This window comes from Nothoprocta perdicaria, unplaced genomic scaffold, assembly GCF_003342845.1.
Source record: "Nothoprocta perdicaria isolate Ctin4 unplaced genomic scaffold, notPer1 scaffold_7, whole genome shotgun sequence".
Lineage (NCBI taxonomy): Eukaryota > Metazoa > Chordata > Aves > Tinamiformes > Tinamidae > Nothoprocta > Nothoprocta perdicaria.
This window is the reverse complement of record NW_020455976.1, coordinates 6,146,875-6,166,953: the sequence shown is the minus strand read 5'-3', so window position 1 is coordinate 6,166,953 and position 20,079 is coordinate 6,146,875. Positions and strand designations below refer to the sequence as shown.

At 39.4% G+C, this 20,079-nt stretch overlaps 1 protein-coding gene across 1 annotated transcript; it reads right to left on the bottom strand.

Annotated features, from left to right (window-relative positions):
* Positions 1-1,903: 1,903 nt before the first annotated feature.
* Positions 1,904-17,604, bottom strand: PLEKHS1 (pleckstrin homology domain containing S1). The gene is given in 16 exon segments (XM_026050690.1): positions 1,904-1,972; positions 2,419-2,554; positions 4,427-4,528; positions 4,631-4,840; positions 5,930-6,045; positions 6,689-6,802; positions 10,267-10,362; positions 11,089-11,196; positions 11,876-11,948; positions 13,106-13,240; positions 14,125-14,231; positions 14,337-14,425; positions 14,667-14,669; positions 15,614-15,664; positions 15,667-15,745; positions 17,569-17,604. Coding segments are annotated over 16 exon segments (1,524 nt in total).
* Between the last annotated feature and the right edge of the window lie 2,475 nt (positions 17,605-20,079).

The following is a 20,079-nucleotide window of genomic DNA, read 5'->3' as shown; positions in this document are numbered from 1 at the left end:
TGAGGATATCACTTTTAAAAGGAAACTTCTGCTCTGGGTGAAAGGTCTAAACAATTGATTTTTTGCTTTTTTATTTTTTAATGCTTTATTGTGTTCCAAGGGTTGTTAGAGACCAGTCTGCATCCAGTCATGATAGTTCCTGATAGCTACCACATGGCTACCATAGAACATCCTGTGGCTACAACAGACTATCCCAGGGAAGTCATGCTCCTCCTTTAGCTATTTAGCCTGTATGTATTCACAAAAACACATTACTGAATGATATTGCAGCATCCTTAGTGTGCTTGGCAGTGGCTGTTTCAGAGAGGCTTGCTTACAAACTGCATAATCATAATGCAGCACTGCCCAGGATTATGTATGCTAAAACCAATACTATGCCCCAGCACAGTTTGTTTGCAAAGTCAGTGTTGCCAACACCCACATCTAAAAGTGCCAAGGCTAGAGATGGAGATGTGTGGTTATCATCTGCCGCGTTGCCACCTGGGGATTCACTGGACAGTTTGCTTTTATATCCACTGATCAACTTCAGGCTTGTTTCATTGTTGTGATTGAGGAAGTGAGCCAAACTGAGAGGGCAACATAAGCAGTACCTTGCAGAGCTGAGCTATGAGGCGCAGCTGGTTCATGCTTTTTAGCTAAGAGGCCAAGTCCTTCAGGGAAGGATGGGCTGGGAACCTCTGGCCTGCGACTAGGGCTCTGGAGGACATCTCGCAATGATGCTAACATCAAATACAGCATTTTAAGCCATGGTATCAGCACCTCTGCTAACTGCAGTCTTGAGCACTTCCACTGTCTACCTGATGTCTTTGCCCCAACTTTGGAGTTACAAAAGCAGTTGGTTCTCAGGCACATATCCGCTCGTGTTTGATTCCAGCCACTCCAGGATGGGAAATTCAACTATGCCAGACACTCATCTGCTGCAGGTCTGCTCCTGCTGCAACTGGACTGGTTTTGCACCTACCAAAGAGCTGGCCCTGCTGTGACTTCAAAGTGACAGGACTGAGTCACGGAGCAGCTGCTATAGCAGGGAAATAGCTCCTGGCTGCTGACCATCTTCATCACTGCAGATAGGATTTCTCTTAAGGTGTTTTTGCTCGGCTAACCTTGGCCAACCCCACCTTTTCTTGAAGTGATGCAATAAATCAGAAAGCAATAACGGGCCAAAGGCAACATTTGAAATTCCAGTGGCGTTTCTAGGAACTGCCTCACACGTTCCAAGTCCCCTGCGAGGACCTGCTGGCCAGCCTGCCGAGGGAAGGGGGGAGCTGCAGAGAGGCAGGGTTGGGTGAGGGCGGCTCTTGGGTCCCTCGGGCTGGATGGGCCCTAAACAGCATGACTGATATTTGGTATTTCAGGGGAGAAAATCAACAGGCAGCAAGTGCAGCATGGGAATGTGCCATGAATTAATAGCCAGGAAACAGCCTAAAGGCCCTGGCTGTATTATGAAAAAAAAAAAAAAAAAAAGTAATTTCAGAAAAGGGGTGGTCTGTTGTTATTCAAGGGTAGCAGGTTAGATATTTATAGAGTCGCTTGGTGCCTCACTTAGTCCTGGAAAGCTACAGGTAATCTTTGGAAGCTGAAGGGGGACAAGCACAGCTGTGAATCAATACTTTGAGCTATGAAGTATGTACAGAACAAAATTTTAAACATATGTTTTGACCTGCAGTATTGTTCAGTCTGTTCACTGTGGCCAAACACAGTGCAGTCTTGTGCCTCAAACCAGTTAACTAGGACTGGAAGTAAAAATTAAATCCAGATCCTCTATTACTTATACTTCAGCACCAAAAGTTGCTTGACAGCTCTTGAAGGTAAATATTACATCATACACTGTAAAATACCTTCTTCTCCACTTCTTTTTTTCCCCCCTGGTGAACTTTAGCACTTAAGTGCTGAGATCTTCTCATCAGGAACATGAGCAGCCTTGTGCATGGAAGATATCTGAATCTGGGATCCTACACAGAGTAAGTTTCACCTTAAAGAAATAAAAATAATAGAAGGTAAGAATTTTTTCCCTGTGCTCAAGAGCCAGGTGGGTAACCTGCCCTTGACAGAATGACTCTGAAGACACCACAAGCAACTGCTATACACCCACTGGAAGCATTTCTTTATTCCCAAAAGTCTGCATTTCAAGGCCCTTATCTAAAGATTACCAAGTAACTCTAAATTGGCCAGAATCTTGGCCAGAGCTTCAGGCTCTTTGAGACCAAGTCAAACAAAACAGTGCAGACTGTATTCCCCAGGAGCTCACAAAGTGCAATGTCAAAATGATGCTCAGGGGTCATTTGACACTGAGATTACTAATGCCAAACTCAAAATAGAGTAAACCCCTTTGAAGAAGCTCTTGAAAGGTGAAAAACAACTTGCTTTCTCATTTGGCTTAATTCACTTGACTCTCATCTTCCAGCTAGTTGAGCTTACCTCCTTTCTTGTAGACCTGCTGATAAACAGGGAAGCTTCCTCCACATTCTTTGGGTGCAGGTCATTCACAGCCACTATATGGTCTCCGTGGTTAAATATACATCCGAGTCGGTAAGGACCAGTCCAGTGTGAGACACTAGGTAATTGGAGTATAGACAATAAAGCAATCACACAGGATATTCATTACTGCCAGCAGACTGAAGATGACCAAATGGGATTGCACTTATTCCTATTTCCCTCTTGAAATAGCACACACAGTAAGTGACAATATAATTTTTTTGGTTGGGCTCTAGCTGAAAATAAAACAAAACAGCCCCCCCTTCAAAACAACATCAACATTAAAAAAAAAGCCACCACCAAAAACTAACCAACCAACAAACAAAAGTCTTGCTTCATTGATCCCAACAGGCCCCAGTAAGAGTCTACATGGCACTTGCACTGCCTCCCTTGCTAATGAAGTCAACAGCAACAGCAAAAGCTAAGGATTTGGGTCTGAAGACAGCAGGCCAAACGTTGTGTGAATATACGCCCATTGTTGCAAATATTTTAGCCCTATGCTTGACTGAGATGAACTTTGGAAATCTTCCATGAGGAGAGGAAGAAACTAAAACCTTCATGTGTTATGTCTGTAAGAATCACATATCTATCAGCATCCTTGAAACTGTATGAGCCAAAATCCTGATGGACTCTAATGGAAATTTAAGTATATTTTTCCTACTCATCTCTGATAGACTCTCCTTGACGACTAACTATCTAGGACTGGCTGACCCAACAGTCAGACCTAGTGTTCTGTTCTGGAATGAGCCCCAAATCCTTTCAGGATGAATTTCCACTAGAAAAATACTACAAATTTTGATATAGATTCAATTTTTGCAGCTGCATCCCATTTCCAGTCCTTTCTGTTGTGGTATTTTCTTGCTGACAGTGGCTGAAACAAAGCGACTTCTTAGGTACACAGTGCACTTGGTTAAGCATGAAGCTCAGAGGAGCAGCAAAAGGGAGACTCAGTGGGATCTGGCAGCAAAGGATCAGATTGCACAGAGAGCAGAAAGTATATACTGAGCTTTTTTCTGATTTCTCTTCTTTCTCCTACAGTTATTGATATTGAAGGTTGAGGGAAAGCACCAATTTCTAGTGGAAATAACAGGGCAATCAACACACTTTAGCCCCAAATATCTACTTCTGAAAACCGGCCTGACAACTGATTCCTTACAGTGAACTAGTGCTGAGATTGATTCTGAAATTAGCCCATAGAGAATAACCTAAACTGGGATCTAACTCAAGTGATCTTGATTTTCCTAACATTGTTTAAGTTTTCACAGTCCACGCTTAATCGGAGACTCTTAATGTACTTTGCAGGAGCTACTAGATGTGAATAATGCTTAGGACTAAAAGGCTAACAGGAAAAGAGACACAAAAGAACTGAATGAATTAGAGTGAATTAGTGAATTCTCTAGATCTGGAAACGCTTCCCTGTGTGCTAATAGGTTCCATTTTACCTCCTTCTCCAGTGACAAACTTTATGACTTTCCAAAGAACTTTTTTTCTTTGCACAAATCTTTTTTCATATGGCATAAACATGCTTAAGGGGGTACGGTGACAAAATTAGATTTTTTCAAGTTTTGAATTTGAAAATTTGAATTCTCTAGTTTGTACATATTTCCCAATTTTCATCATCAAAGCGTAACAAATTATTGTTCACCTATACTAATATTTACAACATTTTTAGTTGAAAAAAACTATTCATTTAATCAGAGATATAGTGAGGGGATATATCTTATATCATCACTATTGTTCAATTAAATCAAAAATTGACCAACAGTAATTGATTCCCACGATTATCAAATTAGCTTTTGGATGGAATTTACTCACACACAATGATTCTGTCCTGTTCTGCACAGTAGTGAGTGTGTATGGAAGTACACAAGGCTGCACACCCTTCTATCTCTAAATTGATTGTCATTCAGTCACATGTGACAGGCACCATCGTAAGACATCCAGAACTCACCATATTTGTCCTGCTGCTTCGGTAAGTGTTAGGTAACTGTTAATATCAGTCAGAGGAATGAGAATATCCAACTTCTGCAGTTGGGTCTCATCTGTAACTTGACTGTAAGGGAAAACATCAGAGATAAGGCATGCTCAATCAGTACCTCAGTGCAAGCCCGTGAATATTAGTTATTTCTCTGTCATGAAGAACAGAGGCACTTACCTGAGTAGTACAGTCAGTTGAACAACTGAAAGGGGCAATGAGTTTTGCTTTCTCTGTAGGATTGATTGCTGACTGGTGCTGCTTTCTGCAAGTTTCAGGTTTTGATTGGCCATCAAGTCTCTTGGACATGCACTGGTTTCCTGGCACTTGGGAGGAGTCAGGAGTCCATCACTGGTGCACGTGAGCTGGTGATTGTCATCCAGGACCCGACTGAAGAGAAAGGGCAATACAAAAAACCAAAAAACATTAGTCTGGTCATAGTCAGGCACAGTTACTTTTGCTTTGTTTAAAGCTGGATCAAATAGCTGCCAGTGAAGCAAAGCATAACAAGTTCTCATAGCATATCCAGTGGACAAAATTACAGCTAAGTAAAATAAACTTTCCTTCTAAAAATGGATCATAAATATCAAAATGAACCTTTTCAGTATTTAAAGACTACTATTAAGTCTGAAAACATTCCAGCTAAAAACATGCTTCAACAGAGAAAATGAGTGCAGATTGCTGGCGTTAGCTGTACCGGCTCCCGTGGGGATGGAACACAGTCTCCTGAGGGGTATAATAATGCAAATGTACTTAAGTGCTTCTTGGGTGATTTGATGAATCATATAATGTCTCAGTCCTCCCTAAGCCAAGACTGGGGTGAGCAGCACAAGCTGTTCTTGGTGTGTTTAGTGTAAGGAGGTGGTTTAAGGGGTGGAATTTCCAACTGCCACCCACTAGGTGGGGTAAGTTCTGACCATCCGCAGGAGGCAAGACTGAGCTCACAAGTAACAACTACTACTTCCCTGGTCCTTCTACCACAAATGGCACACTTTCTTTCAGCATAATATGCCATAACCTGACAGTTGTAAAATTTCATTATGGCACTAGCAATGTGACACTTATTTCAGATCTGTTCTCGAGCTTTGGATGGCATAGGAGAAGGAAGATGACCTTTTCAAGATCACATAACTGCTTAGTGGCAAAATTGGGGTCTAACATCCCAGGTCTCTTTGAACCACTAGACAATGCTGCTTGTGGAATCTATCTGCTGAAGTGTCACTAGACCTTGGATGGGGTATCTGACCACAGTGGTGGGTTCCTGTATCATAAAAGCCTAGAAAAAGTATCAGTCACCTGGAAGTGTTGTGTCCTACAGTGAGAGCCTATCTAAATGCATGAGTTTGCAGGTGAGTGTAAATTTTGCTTGCATAAGTTTGAATTTCACTCAGCACTACACTTTTGAGCTTTCTTTACCAAGACCAGATACAGACTCATATCACTTCTAATTTTCAAAATCTTAATAAAGTTATTACTTACAGTGATTTCATCGACATATAAATGTGTTCCTTTACAGCGTTGTTCCGTGCTGGCTTCGCTTGCACAGAGATATCAGACTCAGCTCCAGGGTCAGGCTTTGGTATTTTAGTATTACACTGTTGGAAACAGAGCAGTATACAAGGTAAATGTTCTGCCTACAGAAAATCTTATTAATTTCATTATTTCATTCAGTACTTGTGTTGTTTAAGGACAATACACTGGTTAATACAGCTTAGCTTTCCTCAAGCAAGTCACCTCAAACAGCGAGCTATAAAAACGGTTGAAACTGAAAGGCACATAAACAATAATTTTAAAATGCTGTGAAACATTTTGGTTATTTTACACAATTTACTAACACTTCAGAATTTTGTTTTAAAATATTCAAAATAATGTACTGATTAGTTTCCTAAGGTACCAGTTTCTGGAAAACAAATAAAAAACAACAACAAAAAAAGCTGTGAGAGAATGGGCAAAAGCCATTTACAAGGAAGCAGTCTACTTGAGGAATTTCAAGATCAGCAATGTTTTTTGTCAAAATGCTACTTGCTCCCAGAAAAATCCTTTGAATAAATCGAGCATATTACTCTCTGATACATATGAAATCACATAGTGCTTTTTCAATGTATTTCTCTAGCAAAGTATTAGCTATAGCCAGTATTAGTGTATAGCTCTCTATACACCAGCTCCTCTTTGGACTGTTAAATGTCTCCTGGATCTCTGGAGTTAACACAACAGAAGAACTTGCATCTGGTTAACTACCTTTGCTAAAAGGTTGCTTGGTGTTTTATAATAGTCGTCATCATCTTCCTCTTTGATGTCTTCATCTGTATCTGATGAGAGTGGATTTTCCTCAGTCTTCTCCATATTTTTATTCTGTTAAGATAATATTTTCATATTTAACAGCATTAATACAGGTTATTTAATATGTATTTTCCATCTATCTGGAAAAGTAATAGAATCAGGAGCTATCCACAGGAAACATGAGAAGACTTGCTTCTCCTGGAAGACAGAAATATTTATGCAAGTCTATTTAAGGATCAAAGTGTCTGTAATTGTGCTTCATCTTGTATTTTTGCAATAAATTGCACATGCACGATACTGGCCACAAATATTAGTATTTCTCATACACTGATATGTAGTAAGCAGAAAGCTGCAGTTGACTGTGTTCAGAAATTGTTGTTTTATTCCAAAGTCAAGCCAAGTGGATCAAATGCTTATATATGATGCTGCATACATCTAGGGTACATTTCTGTGTACAAAAGATTTTTTTTTATTTGGGTTCAATCTTAGAGTCCTTATCCTACAAAAAAGAGATTCAAAGAAAATCTAGAATTGGATAGGAAAATATTTGTTAAAGGATCTCTTAACTGCTGTCAAGTAAGGAATGAATTTGGAACTTCCCTGATTAATGACAAATCTGGTAACTCATACCACTTCATGAACTAGAACATACCTGACAGGGATAGTTTGCCTTAAGTACTTCATAAATACTCAGAATAGCAAGTTTGAGGCATTTTAATACGTCAAGGAGAACTTAAAACCCTCAATCAAATTCATCTTTTTAAGTTACAAAGATGAATTCTCTCTCTCTCTCTCTCTCTTCACTCTAATGAAGAAGATGGCATTCAGCATTTCGTTTTCTCCCAATGCAATTCTCCATACCATGTTTCTGATGCAATCATTTTTTCTCTCTCTACTTGCATCGTAGGTATCCATGGTGATCATTTTAATTATTTCTAAATATGCCACCAAATATATTACTGCTTTCAAGGTAACGTATATTTAACTAATTAATCTTTTTCGCATAAAGAGGAGAAACTGACACTGAATATAAATTGGAGGTGATGAAGGCATTTATGTTCCTTGCAGGTATAAACACTATTAAAAACCAGCCCACATCAGAACATACCTACAAATGGTCCCTCAGGGGCACATAACTAAAATCCTCTGTGGGAACAGGACAGACTCTATGGGCATGATCTGAAGTTGTGAACAAGTTTCCCATGTAAATTTTCAAGGGCTTTGGCTCAATCCCATTGTAAACACTTGGAAAGAAAAGGGGGCAAAAGAGCTGATTTGATGAGGGCTTGAGATCCCCCAACATCTCTCAAGAGCAGATGACACTCATCAGCTTCCCAAACCAATCCTTTAGTCAGCGACAGTGGCCAGCTTTTGTGGTGCGTATATAGTGTTTTTCTTGGCACCATCTCAGATTTAGGGGATAATGGGAAGCAGAGGGTTAAGCTGTTGCAGCACTGGGCGTAGATCAGCAGGTTTTGGCCTAGAAGTCAGCTTTTCCAGGTGCTTTGGAAGAGCAGTGCAGTTAGCTTCAGCATAAAATTATTCTCAACCTTATAGCTAAGCAAGTTAGTAAAGGCTATGTTGATTCAAAGTGAGGATTTATATTAGGATGTAGATTACAAAGGAGATTAACTTTAGCACAAGGGAGAACATGAAAAGGTTAACTGGAAAGCAAATAAGCAATGGTTATAAGCCTTTTAGAGAATGGGTCTAATGCCATGTGCTGTGTTGAGCTCTGAAAGAAGGCTGAGCTCTTTCAGTCATGAGTGTCTAGCATATTAAAACTAGTGTTCCTGATGAGGGTCCTTAATCTTGACTGTACTGGCCTGTACACCAGTAATCACAGTACAGGGTGACACAAGACAGGACTCACTATTTTGATGGATTTTAGGTAACAAAAGCTGCATTTGGAAATAGGTGATACTGAACCGCCAAGTCAAAGGCTTGACTGTGTAGCTCCAGAAAGTGGGTTCAAAGAGATTCAGCTCCTGGAAACCTCTCTCGGGTTACAGAGTCCCTGACTACGTGACTACGCTCTCTGACGTTGAGGAGCCTGTTGGCATGAGTAATAGTTACTCATCAAAGTTTTCAGTATCAGGGCATGCAAAGGGGAACGGCCAAAAGAACCTAGATACTAGAAATGTGGAGTCATGCTTTTAACGGGAAGTAAACACGAAGGTTTAATCCCGAAGTGAGTCGTCTAAACATCACTGAGTAGAGAAAAGATACTGAGATCTTAGCAGATACTAAACTTATGAGGCCAACATGATATTTTTTAATCAAATGAACCATCATTGTTCCGTGTTAGCTATCTGACAAGGTAATTCACAATACTTCTAGCCATCCGGAAACAAAGCCACAAGCTCCTTACCGCTCCTAACCACTCTGTTCCAATAGCAGCGTATAATATGTGCCCTCCAAGTCACCATAATATGAGAAGGATTAATGAGGGACAGGAAAAGGATATAGAATAGAAAGAGATGGTAAGAGAGCCTTAACTCACAAAATAATACTAGCAATAATAATAATAATAATAATCTAATTAAGCTGAGTTAAATCAACCCAGTTTGGGGCTCAGACTCACTGAGCACCTCCATAAATTACTCTGCATCATCTGATTTGTGGTAACTTCTCATGACATTGCAAGGTTTCAACTGTTTTCACTTCATTACACTAAATTTAGCTGTATAATCTCATACTTGCTGCCAGGCTGGTTACTGCAACATGTGATTCACCAGCCTGCTGGCTGGGATAGCAGAATAGATTCTTTCCCCATGTCTTACCCACTCCCGATCATAGTCCAGAGTATAAACTGCTAATAAAGATAACTTTATAGTCAGCTGCCAAACTGTAGACTGGCATGGTGGAGCCTTGGGCCTGTATTCTGTTCTGCTGACTGCTGCAAAGGCAGTAATCAAGAGCAGAGGTGAAAAACATCTGAAATTGCTGCAGCTATTTGTTCAGGTAACACAAGTCAGAGCCCTTGGCCAACAATACATCGCCATGTTTCTTATTTTATCTTTTAGAATCATTTCTAACAAGTAAGGAGGCTAAATCCCTCGAAACCATATATATGCCAAGATAGAATCAGCTCTGATATGTGCCTCAATTTAACAAAAGCTTGTTATTTAGTTCTGTTAATTTGTTTTAGCTGCTGCTTGCACATATAGTCTGAAAGAGAATAGAGAAAAGCATTCCAAGAGTGTGGCACAGTTGAGAAACATGGTGGGAGGGACAAGACCTCAAATAATTCAATGAAGCTTCTTAAGAGCTGTCACAAGTTAAGAGTTGCTGTAGAGAAACTTTTGAGCATCTTCCCTCAGGAAACAAAGTATATTAAAGTTATTTCAAGCAAGTTCTCATAAGGTTATTTCAATGCTAAATAAACAAGAAATCAGATGTATTTGGAAGACTTTCATGGTGCAAACCAACTAAATATGTTTAAGAAATAGGTGAATAATCTATAGGTACAGATAATAGGTGAGATGAGAGCTGATAGTTACTTCTGCAGACAGAACAATCCAAAAGCTGCTCACCAGGCCTGGAAAAACTCTTGCTAGTGAATCACTCTGAGTATCATGGGTGCCAGGATCTGAATTAGGCCTATTCTTGTCTTCTGAGGGATCGTTCTCCTGTACACAAGACAAAAATGTTGACTCCTATATATTCTGCATGTTTTACCTGCCTTGTAGCTGGGTAATACAGCCGTTGTGGAGCTTTCTTCACTAGGACTATTTGCAGAACTTTGTGCCTACGGAAAAAACAATACTTTTCTAGCTGCTATTCAGTCTGTCACCAAAGGATGGGGACTATAATTGCCGGGAGCAATGCTTTCCTTCTTTCCTTTTTACAAGCTGAGAGGGAAGATCTGAAAGGCACAGAGCTCAGCTAGGAGTTCAAGGTTCTAGTGGATGTCACCAGGACTGAACTCCCCTCTGCTCTTTAAAGTCTGAAGAGAGAGCTAAAGTGCAATTACAAAACAGGAAGGATGTTGCTAGCAGCTGCAGAAAAAATAGTCACATCGCTTTCTTGAGGCATTTCAAAGCTGATCTGCATGGGTTTATCTTAGCAATGAGAAGATGCCCACTGGTCGGCTAAGATGGCCAATGAATTTTAGTGCTCACCAGCATTAGCACCTTACTCTGAGGGAGACTAATAAACAAATATTTTGACCCTGTTGGGGGGACTCTCTGACTTTATAATCCAGGCCCTACTGTATAAAGCCCCCAAAAAAGCAGAATATACCATCGGCACTCAGTATATGGCACTTATTTTGACTGAAATTAGCAACTAGAAAAAAAACAAATGCTAAGGGTTATCCCTGACAGCAAACTCATTAGGGGCTGCTAATCTTTTACCTTCTGGATGCTTTGGCCTTCCAGGTGGTTGGTCATTGCTGCATCAGTCAAGTATAACGGCAAAGAGGAAGGACGGTTTTTGACTTCTGGATTTGCAAGATTTTGGTTCTAGAGACAAGAAAACAGCAGTATAAAAAGACCGACATCTACAGTGCACAGACTACAAAGTGGCAGGTCATCTTAGTAGTAAAAATTATACTTCTAAAGGCTCAGATAGGTTGCATACACGGTATTTTGCAAATGAATATAAGATTGCCCTACTTATATTCTGGGCTGGCTGGAAACTGTTGGGTTGTAATCAGCATAGTGCTAAATTTGAACTAACAGGCCCACTTGACCAACAAGGTACAGAAACTTGGGCTTGACACTGAATTAACAGGGTTTCCAGTTGGTGCATGGTACTGACAGACTAGATAGGAATTTGTCTGCAAAACAGCAAGTAGACATATCCAAAAAGATCACAGTAAGAACTGCATCCAAGTTGGCACTGTGAGACTTCAAAGGTGCAATTCATAGCAGCATGTCAGTCACCTCCTGATTTTCATTGAGCTTACTTCAGAGAGATTCCTTCAATGTAAAATCAATCCCAGTGCAACAAAGACTGTGTAATAGTTGCTTAGCTCATAAACCCAGCAAGCAGGATCTATATGAAAAATTAACTTTCAGTTAAGAAAGACAAAGGTCAAATTGTATGGCCACAATCCAGGAAAATTCCTTGCCTCTTAGCAAAAATTTCTAATTAACTTACAAACTTTTCTTTCTTAAATCAAGAATAGTAGCAAGTCACCTGAGGACATCCAGCTCCTTTCACCTCCTTGCAAACTGAAGATATCTCAGTGACCCAGTCCTCTATCTCTTGCCTGTAGTTGGAACAATAGAAATGCAAACCTCATAAGTAAACCACAAGGAAAATGCACTTTCTAACCCACTTCCTCTTATGGGCCTGAGAAAAACATTTCCCCAAATGAACAGAGATCACTTCTTCCCTTCAGAAGAGCGTTCTTGTGTTCATCTGGCTTCAGCCAGATGCCAAAGTTCAAGCCTTAAAAAGATGCAGCCCTGGACTGTGAGCAGACTATATCTGAAGAATTGGTACAGGCTGCCCAAAGAAATGATGGAGTCACTGTCCCTGGCACTGCTCAAACAACATGTAGATGAGGCACTTGGGGACATGGTTTAGCAGGCATGGTAGTGATGGGTTTACAGTAGGACTTGATGATCTTGAAAATCTTTCCCAACCATAATGATTTTCTGAAGGGAAGTATGCAGCATGTGCTGTACGTGTGTGCGCACACGCAGACAAAGGAGGGGTGGAATGCTTCCTTCTGCTTCACTTGCTATGTGAAATGCTGCTTTGCTGCATACTGCCCTGCAGATGGCCAGGAAGGGCTTTCCAAATTGTTTGGGCAGGTAGAATGAGCAAAGGGTCACGCGTGCACCACAGAAACACAGTTTTGTGCTAGTAAGTAGGATTAGTTTGATGAATTCTGGACCACTTCCCATCAAATACTTGCGAAGGGAGTGCCCTGAGAGAAGGTGGGGAATGACATGCTCCAGTGGCACGTAAGTATGTGTTCTCCTCTATGCTTACCAGTGTTATACACATCAGTTACTCTTCTGCATTAAGACATATTTGTGGCTGGGAAAGCAAGGGGGGAAGGTGGGAAGTAGCAGCAGAGCAGCACCTTGCTAAATGTGCTTCCTTATATATATGAACTTTGGCTCATCAACACAACAGCATAAATATTAGCTCTTGCTGACAGCTGTATTAGAGACTGGGAGAGAAAGGAGGGCATCGGCCACAAGAAAATAAGAAAGTCATAAATAAAAGTCTTTCTATTAGCCAACTGAACCACTTCACCCTACGGTTGGACAATCAGTAGACTTGACACAAGGAAAGGTCAGAACTGCTGGCCAGAGCTATGGGGAAGGAGAAGCACCTTGCCCTGGGGCTGCAGCAGTGCTACAACAGCTTCTTGTAATGTCAGGTTGCATTTACGTGTCCTGCTGCGCCTACCTGCACCTCCCAATGAGGTAGTAACTTCTGTCTCCAGTGCTGATGGACATCACCTCTTCAGGAGGGCATTTAAACATCTTCTTTACTATTGCCATCCTGTCCAAATTACTTATGCCAATTTCTATATTTATGATCCTGTGAAGATAAGCATATGAAACATCATATACAGGTATACATGTATTTATGTTTGTATATGAGCACACAAGTGTGCGTATTTTACACTAAGCATAGCATGACAAGATGAGGTCTGCATATATTTTCCCTCTAAAAAATTCTCAAGAAAATAAGCGCACGCTTCCAAAATATTTTTGATCTTTAAATAAGGTTCCAGAAGAAACAATAAAATTAACTTTTATAGCCACTCAGGTCCAAATTTTGGAAACTCAATTTTGAAAAGAGGGGTTATTGCCCCTTGAAATTCTGAAAGGAAGTTATAAAAATGCCTTGCAGATGCTTTTTTTTTTTTAAACTACAGTCTTTCAACAATTTATCTGACAATAAGTTTGATTTGAAACCAATTGTACATTAACAATGTTTTAGGGGAGGAGAGCAGAAATAAATGGTTTTTTTTTTTTTTTTTTTTTAACTCTTAATGCATTCTTAAATAGTAGCACTGCTTCTATTAACTTCCAAGATATTAGACCAAACTGTTGTTGTATAGCAAGAACAATGACAATAGTGATAGTGATAGTAATAACAATACATCTCTGAGCAAGTTGGAAGTTTTTCTCAAAGTTTCACTAGAAATCCTTCTACTGGAATAAACAGCAATGTGAGTCCAATGAACTCACAAGTTAGCAACTTCCAGGGCCTTTGGACCTGATCTCGAGTCTGACTGGCTCAAACCTTTGCATTTCTTTGCCAGAACTGTCTCCCTTCTATATATTTAACACCTCAGCTGACACTAGAAAGGGCACTAGTCAAAAGTCAATGACACCCAGCCTTGCTGCAGTCAGCACCATCTCCAGCCCAGTGAAGCGACCAGCCCAATATAAAGGCAATGCACGAGAGTTACATACTGATCAACAGCTATGGAGCCTTTTATACTCTGGCCTTTTAGGTACTTCAGGGTGTAGCAATTCTTGCTGGATTTGGACAGGATGAAAAACCTCCTTTTCCAGGAATTCTGCCGAAGAGAAAATAATTGGTCTTTCATCAGAACTCAGGAGGGCAGAAATACCAGGTGTTTACTGAGAGGTTGCTGGAACATGACTAATCTCTGCTAGCATACCTGGGAGCTCAGAAGTTGAAGAGGTGGTGATTTGATGAAGAACCCGTGCTTGCAAACTTCCCCATTGGAACATAATATATTTTGAGTTCCTAAAAATCAAAGAGAAATGAGCAGCACCATTATTCAATTTGTAGCTAATTATTCTATTATAAGGACCTGCTTTAATTAGAAATCATTGCTGATCACTGGGCTTCTGTGCTTATGTGCCCATGAAGCACACTCAATTAGAGATGACAAGCCCAAATCGAAGTTATGAAACAGGGCCAGCTTCCTCATATCAACGTTACTGCTGACAACTGGCCAAACGTGTAAGCCTAGGAGAGGAACAGCGCACTGAGTTGTGGGACTTGCCTCAGAGTATATCTTAAGGTTCTGTCTTAGGTCTGGTCTTACTTATTAGGGATCTGAAAGAGAGCAAACACCTTGCTAATAACATTTATAGCTGGCATTCAATTTGGATGGGGCACAAACACTGCTACGGCCAAACCAGCCTGCGGTGTGACACCAGGGAAGTCCCTGCCACGAAAATATGACCTAAAATCTTTGGGAAAAGTGAGAATATCTGAGTGTATTTATTCATGATCCTGCATACTCTGTGGACAGCTGCAAGATTTTCCAATCAGTGCTGGACATTCTCAGTACTTATTAATGCGCTTCACCACTCAGTGTAACTAGAAGAAATCTCATTCATCTTTTAAGCTGTAAAGTACTCATGGAAAATTAAGATTTCAAAAGAAATCAGTGACTGAAGGGAACAAGTCAGCATCATTTTAGATCTTCCAGTAGAGGATCTATGTAAATTGTGGGAGGTACCAGTGAGGTGCCACAACTTTGCGGTGGCAGGAGAAACGCTTTGTGCTGTAATTCCACTTACAATTGACTTCAGTGGAGGTCAGATTTCATCATCAGTGCCTAGGAACCATTGAATTGCATCTCCCTATTCCTAATTAATTTGTAAAAGATTTTAAGTCTTTTTACAACATCTATCCAACCTATGTTATCAGAGACTAGAAAGATCCTTCTTTAAAGAGACAGGCTGCATTTAGGAGATATTCCTCGCAGAAGAAAGCAGAGGAATAGAATTCTGGAATTAACACACAAAGCAAGTCCAGCTGCACTAACCGAATTTTTCTAATATGCTGTTTTTTCCTGCTTTCACTAAGTTTTTAAATGTAAAGCCCTGGGCACAAAGGAAGGGTGTGGTGTCAAATGCTGATGAAAAAAAATTTGGAAATTTACCATACAATTAACAAATCTCCATAAATTAAATTTGGTACCTGTAGAATTTCTTTTATTTCTGGAAGCCATCCTGTTTTTCTCTTCCACTCGGAAAACAGAGCAAAAATACTGAAGCTAATTCCTTTCACTCAGATTCCTGCTGAACGGCATTTTACTGTACTTAGGATCACCTGAGAAAATAACAAGAATCTCAAATGTGTTCATTTCTATAGTGATGATACATCTACATAGAATTGAAATACAGTTTACTACAGTTTTCTTTTGTCTTTCTATAATGATGTTTATAAAATACAAGTAAAACCCTTTTATTGCATGGAATTATATTACAAATTACATATTAAAATTCCATGTGCTGTAATATTGTCTTCGTTGTTATAGTATTGAATTATAAATTCTACAGTTAAGAGTTCAAAGGGATGATTTGCCCAAGAGTTGAGAAGATCTGCCAGTGGGGTCTCATTTTGTCCCTTTCCTTACATTTGGGGCAACAGCTGCAACCTAGGAGCGCTGCAGCAGATCCTTCTCTGACCGTGCCTTGAAACAAGTAATGTCCTTTTAGCAGTGTGACAGAAGCTACATAAAGTAGGCATAGCCTGCCCAAAGATCTTAAAATATAAAGATATTTTAAAGATCTAGTAACAAAACTACACATAAGGCTCGCAAGCACAATTATTGCAATTTTCAGAACAATTTCTAAACAGGGGCACAATGAATTTCAGAGTGCTCTAAGATGGGGATTAGTGTCTTAATTTTACAGCTTAGGGAAGAGACAACGCCTATTTTTATTTATATGGGTTTATATTCAGAACGTCCCCTCCCATTTTACCTGGAAAATGGGAATCTGACTCAGAGGAGGAACTGCCGGCTGGTTGTCTCAGAGCCAGGTGGTGGCACAGATGGAACAGAGGTGACATTAAAGCAATGTGCACTAATGCACTACAGTGTTCTTCTCTAAACTTTCCTTAAATTTGTAATTATTAAAATAAGCTAGTAGCAGCTTATATGATAATTGCATAAAGGGATATGCAACATTTGGAAAGTAAAAGGTGGTTTTGATTTATGGCATTTTATTGAGTTCATTTGCCTTTCAATGCCTGTCTCTCAAACAGCCTTCTGATATATGGGTAACAGAGTCAGGTATCTAGGGTACGACCCCTGCAAATCTCCCCTTTCTTGCAAAATTAAATCATTATAATAACTCGGCTTCAACCTTCCATCAGCTGCAGCAACTTTCCATGGTTTCTAACATGCCTGCTTAAATCAAGCTGCAGCAGGGAAACTTTGGCAATTTTGCCTTTTTTTGGAGAAACACTTGTACAAATCTTTAGATACAACAAAGCTATAAGCTTTACTGCCTAGGGTTTTTGCAAAAAAAAAAAAAAAGAAAAAAAGAAAAAAAAAAAAGTGACTTCAACGAACATACCTAGGGTCTCAATCAAAGGCACTGTAATATTCTCCCCAGCTAGACCAACAAAGCCACCACCACTGGCAAGTGATTTATCCTTTGCAAAAACAACATTACATGAGTCTGACAGGATAAAAGTCTCATCTAAGTTTGAACAAAAGTCAAGATCTGCAGGTGGAAAAACAAAAAGCCTCTGGGATGACAATAGGCTCTTAATCATCTGTGTGATCTCATGGGGTATTTTGAAAACAAGATTTTAATTGTTATATTTGTTTTTTTTCCCTTTTCAGTGGAAAGCAACATTTTAAATCACTATTTCAGAAGAGACAATGCCAATTGCATGATTACACCCATGCAGATTTTTGGATGTCTGGCATGAGAAGATCTGATTGCTTTCAAACTTTTGAAGTTTGACAGGACACTACAGTCAAAATGCAAACAAAGTGCTCAAAATGAATTAATGTAAGCTATTATAAAGCTTCAAATACAATACCAGAAGGCAAAAATAATGTGTTAATACTTACTGGCAAAAGGTGTTCACAGTGTGGAAGGTCTTGGAGAAATATCCCTTAAGCATTTCCAAATTACCTGTATTATTTTCTGCTGCACGTCACTGCGTCCCATTGCTGTGCACTGTGACTGCCTTCTTATAACTCCTGCATAAATACAAACATCCTGAAATATGACCTACAAGGAAATTCCCATTTCTTCTATGAGAAGCAAATAAAAGATCATCCTGAAAGGGGAAATCCAGCTGAAAGAGATCTTTGCAGTTCACTTAAGCCACATATTTGAGCCAGTCAAATGTCTTCCAAGCAGAGAGACAAGATAAAAATAAAACAAAACCCACTTTGTTTTGTTGTTTCAGCTTTCTAAACAGTCCCTACTTTCCCGCAGAGCAGAGTGCCTACGATACCATGTCAACTTATTACTGGTCTCACTCCTAGGTCATTTTTTTGGCTTCTCAGCAGAGATGCCAGCAAATCATTAACTACAGTGTCCTCTCACCCCATGCTTAACTGTTCAACTAAGCCTGCAATTATCAAGGGAAATGCTTTCAGACAGAAAATCATTATAAATTTGAACAGAAAGCTGGCTAAAATGTCCTACAGCTTATAAGTCCCCATTCAGCTGTCTGGTCTTGCGCAAGTCAGGACAAGGTCTCCTTTCTCCTTAGGGCTATTTGGCTATCGCAGCATCAGCATGTAAACACATCCCTAGCCTGATATGATGTTGGCTGCTGGGAATTTTTATTCTTCAGTAATACTAACAATAATATTTGGATATGCTTTAAAGCAATGGTCTATCTAGCAGGAATAGAGCAATATTTATCTAGCTCTGTCTATCCAGTTCCCCACAAGGAATGATGCCTTTCTTGCTCCTTCCCTATTACTGTAAGTTAGTTAGAAGTTTAACACCAGCAAACTAGTTTAAATCAAGGCTATTTGCCAGAAGCAATAGGAAAAGCATTTTGACTGGCAAGACTATTAACTAGTTTACACTGTAAAGATATTATAAGCTCTAGGCAAGACTTCAAGACTTGGTAATTCCGGATCGTTCCATCAAAATCCTCTCAATAATTCCAGTTTACTCTAACAGAGCATCTTGCCTAGGCCAAGTCCTCCAGTGCCAGGTTACTCTTAAAAAAAGGTTTCAACCGAGACTGGAAATCTTGTCATGACAAAGATGCTGGAAGGTTCTGAGATGTATTTTGGTTTGTTTTCACTTCACCAGATGGTGTTAAATAGGCAGATACTCAGACATTTTTTTAAGAAAGGTCTTTACTGATGTCATACTCAAGTTTACCACAAAACAGTCACTTATTAAATTCACACAAATTTAAAATTTGACTTCTGAAAAAAAATATGCTCCTCTATCACAGTACTGGTAGGAAAATAATAATAAAAAAAGTAAATTGGCACCAATTACTATGCACTTAACTTCTTAGAGAATTTTCTAAATATGTAGAGTGCATTAATCAGAAAAAGAGTGACTATCTATTCCTTTATCAGTTTAACCAAATCAATAAATTTGCTTTTTGAGTTAGCTACCAACTCTAGAGAGAATATAAAGAGTACAAATGCAATACAACTATCGCAACTCCAAAATACAGCGCGAAGACATCTCATAGCTAGAAAGGCACTACTGGTTTCTACTGAAGCAAGTACTCCAGGCTTGGCAAACTTCCCATAAACAGAAATAAAATCTAAACCTACATCCATTACTGAGACACATAATTCTAGCAATTCAGCATTTAAAGTTCTAGAACAAAATCTTATCGTTAACTTTCTGTTGGTTCAAAATTCCTCAATCACCAAACTTTTTCACAATTTTTCAATTGGTTTCATTTATATGCTATTCTGCTAAACCATCTACTAATATTAACTTACCCACCTTACGCCAGAACCATACCCCAAGTAAATTTGACTTTCTCATTAAGCACAAAGCAATCCAATTGCCTTCACTAATAATTAAGCACAAAGGAGACTGAACATATCAGACCCAGAAACACCCTTAGCTAACTAGAAAATCCATTTGTCACTGGACATTCCCATAAAATGATGCATTTAGGAAGTTTTCAAAGTCACTGTTTCGTGAAGCAGTAACTTGGAAAAAAGCCCAAAGGAGTCTTATGATTGTAAAATGAAAAAAAAATCTGCTTTCTGGGATTGCCATGCCTGCTCCTATTAACGGTGAGCAGAACACATGAACAATTAGTCAAAAGGAATAACCTTTACTGCTCTGGTATCTGAACCTCAGATCACCAAAATTTCTCCCTCTTTCACCAAGATGGAAAAATATATCAACTATTTCCTAAGCCAGATAACAAAACAAAAAAAAAAAACTCCAGCAACAACAATTACCTACACAAAGACGGGGAAAAGTGGGAGAGGGGAAAAGAAAAAAAAAAAAAAAAGGAAAAAGAAAACAAAAGGATCGACATGAAACAAAGCAACACAACTCCATTGATTTCCACCAGAAACTAGAAAGGAACATAGCCAATTTTCTTAGTTTCATGTTTGAACTCATTTTTACTGTCTGAAGTGTTTAGTGAATGTGAAAACTGAGCAGCAAAAAATAACCACCAAGATAATTTCC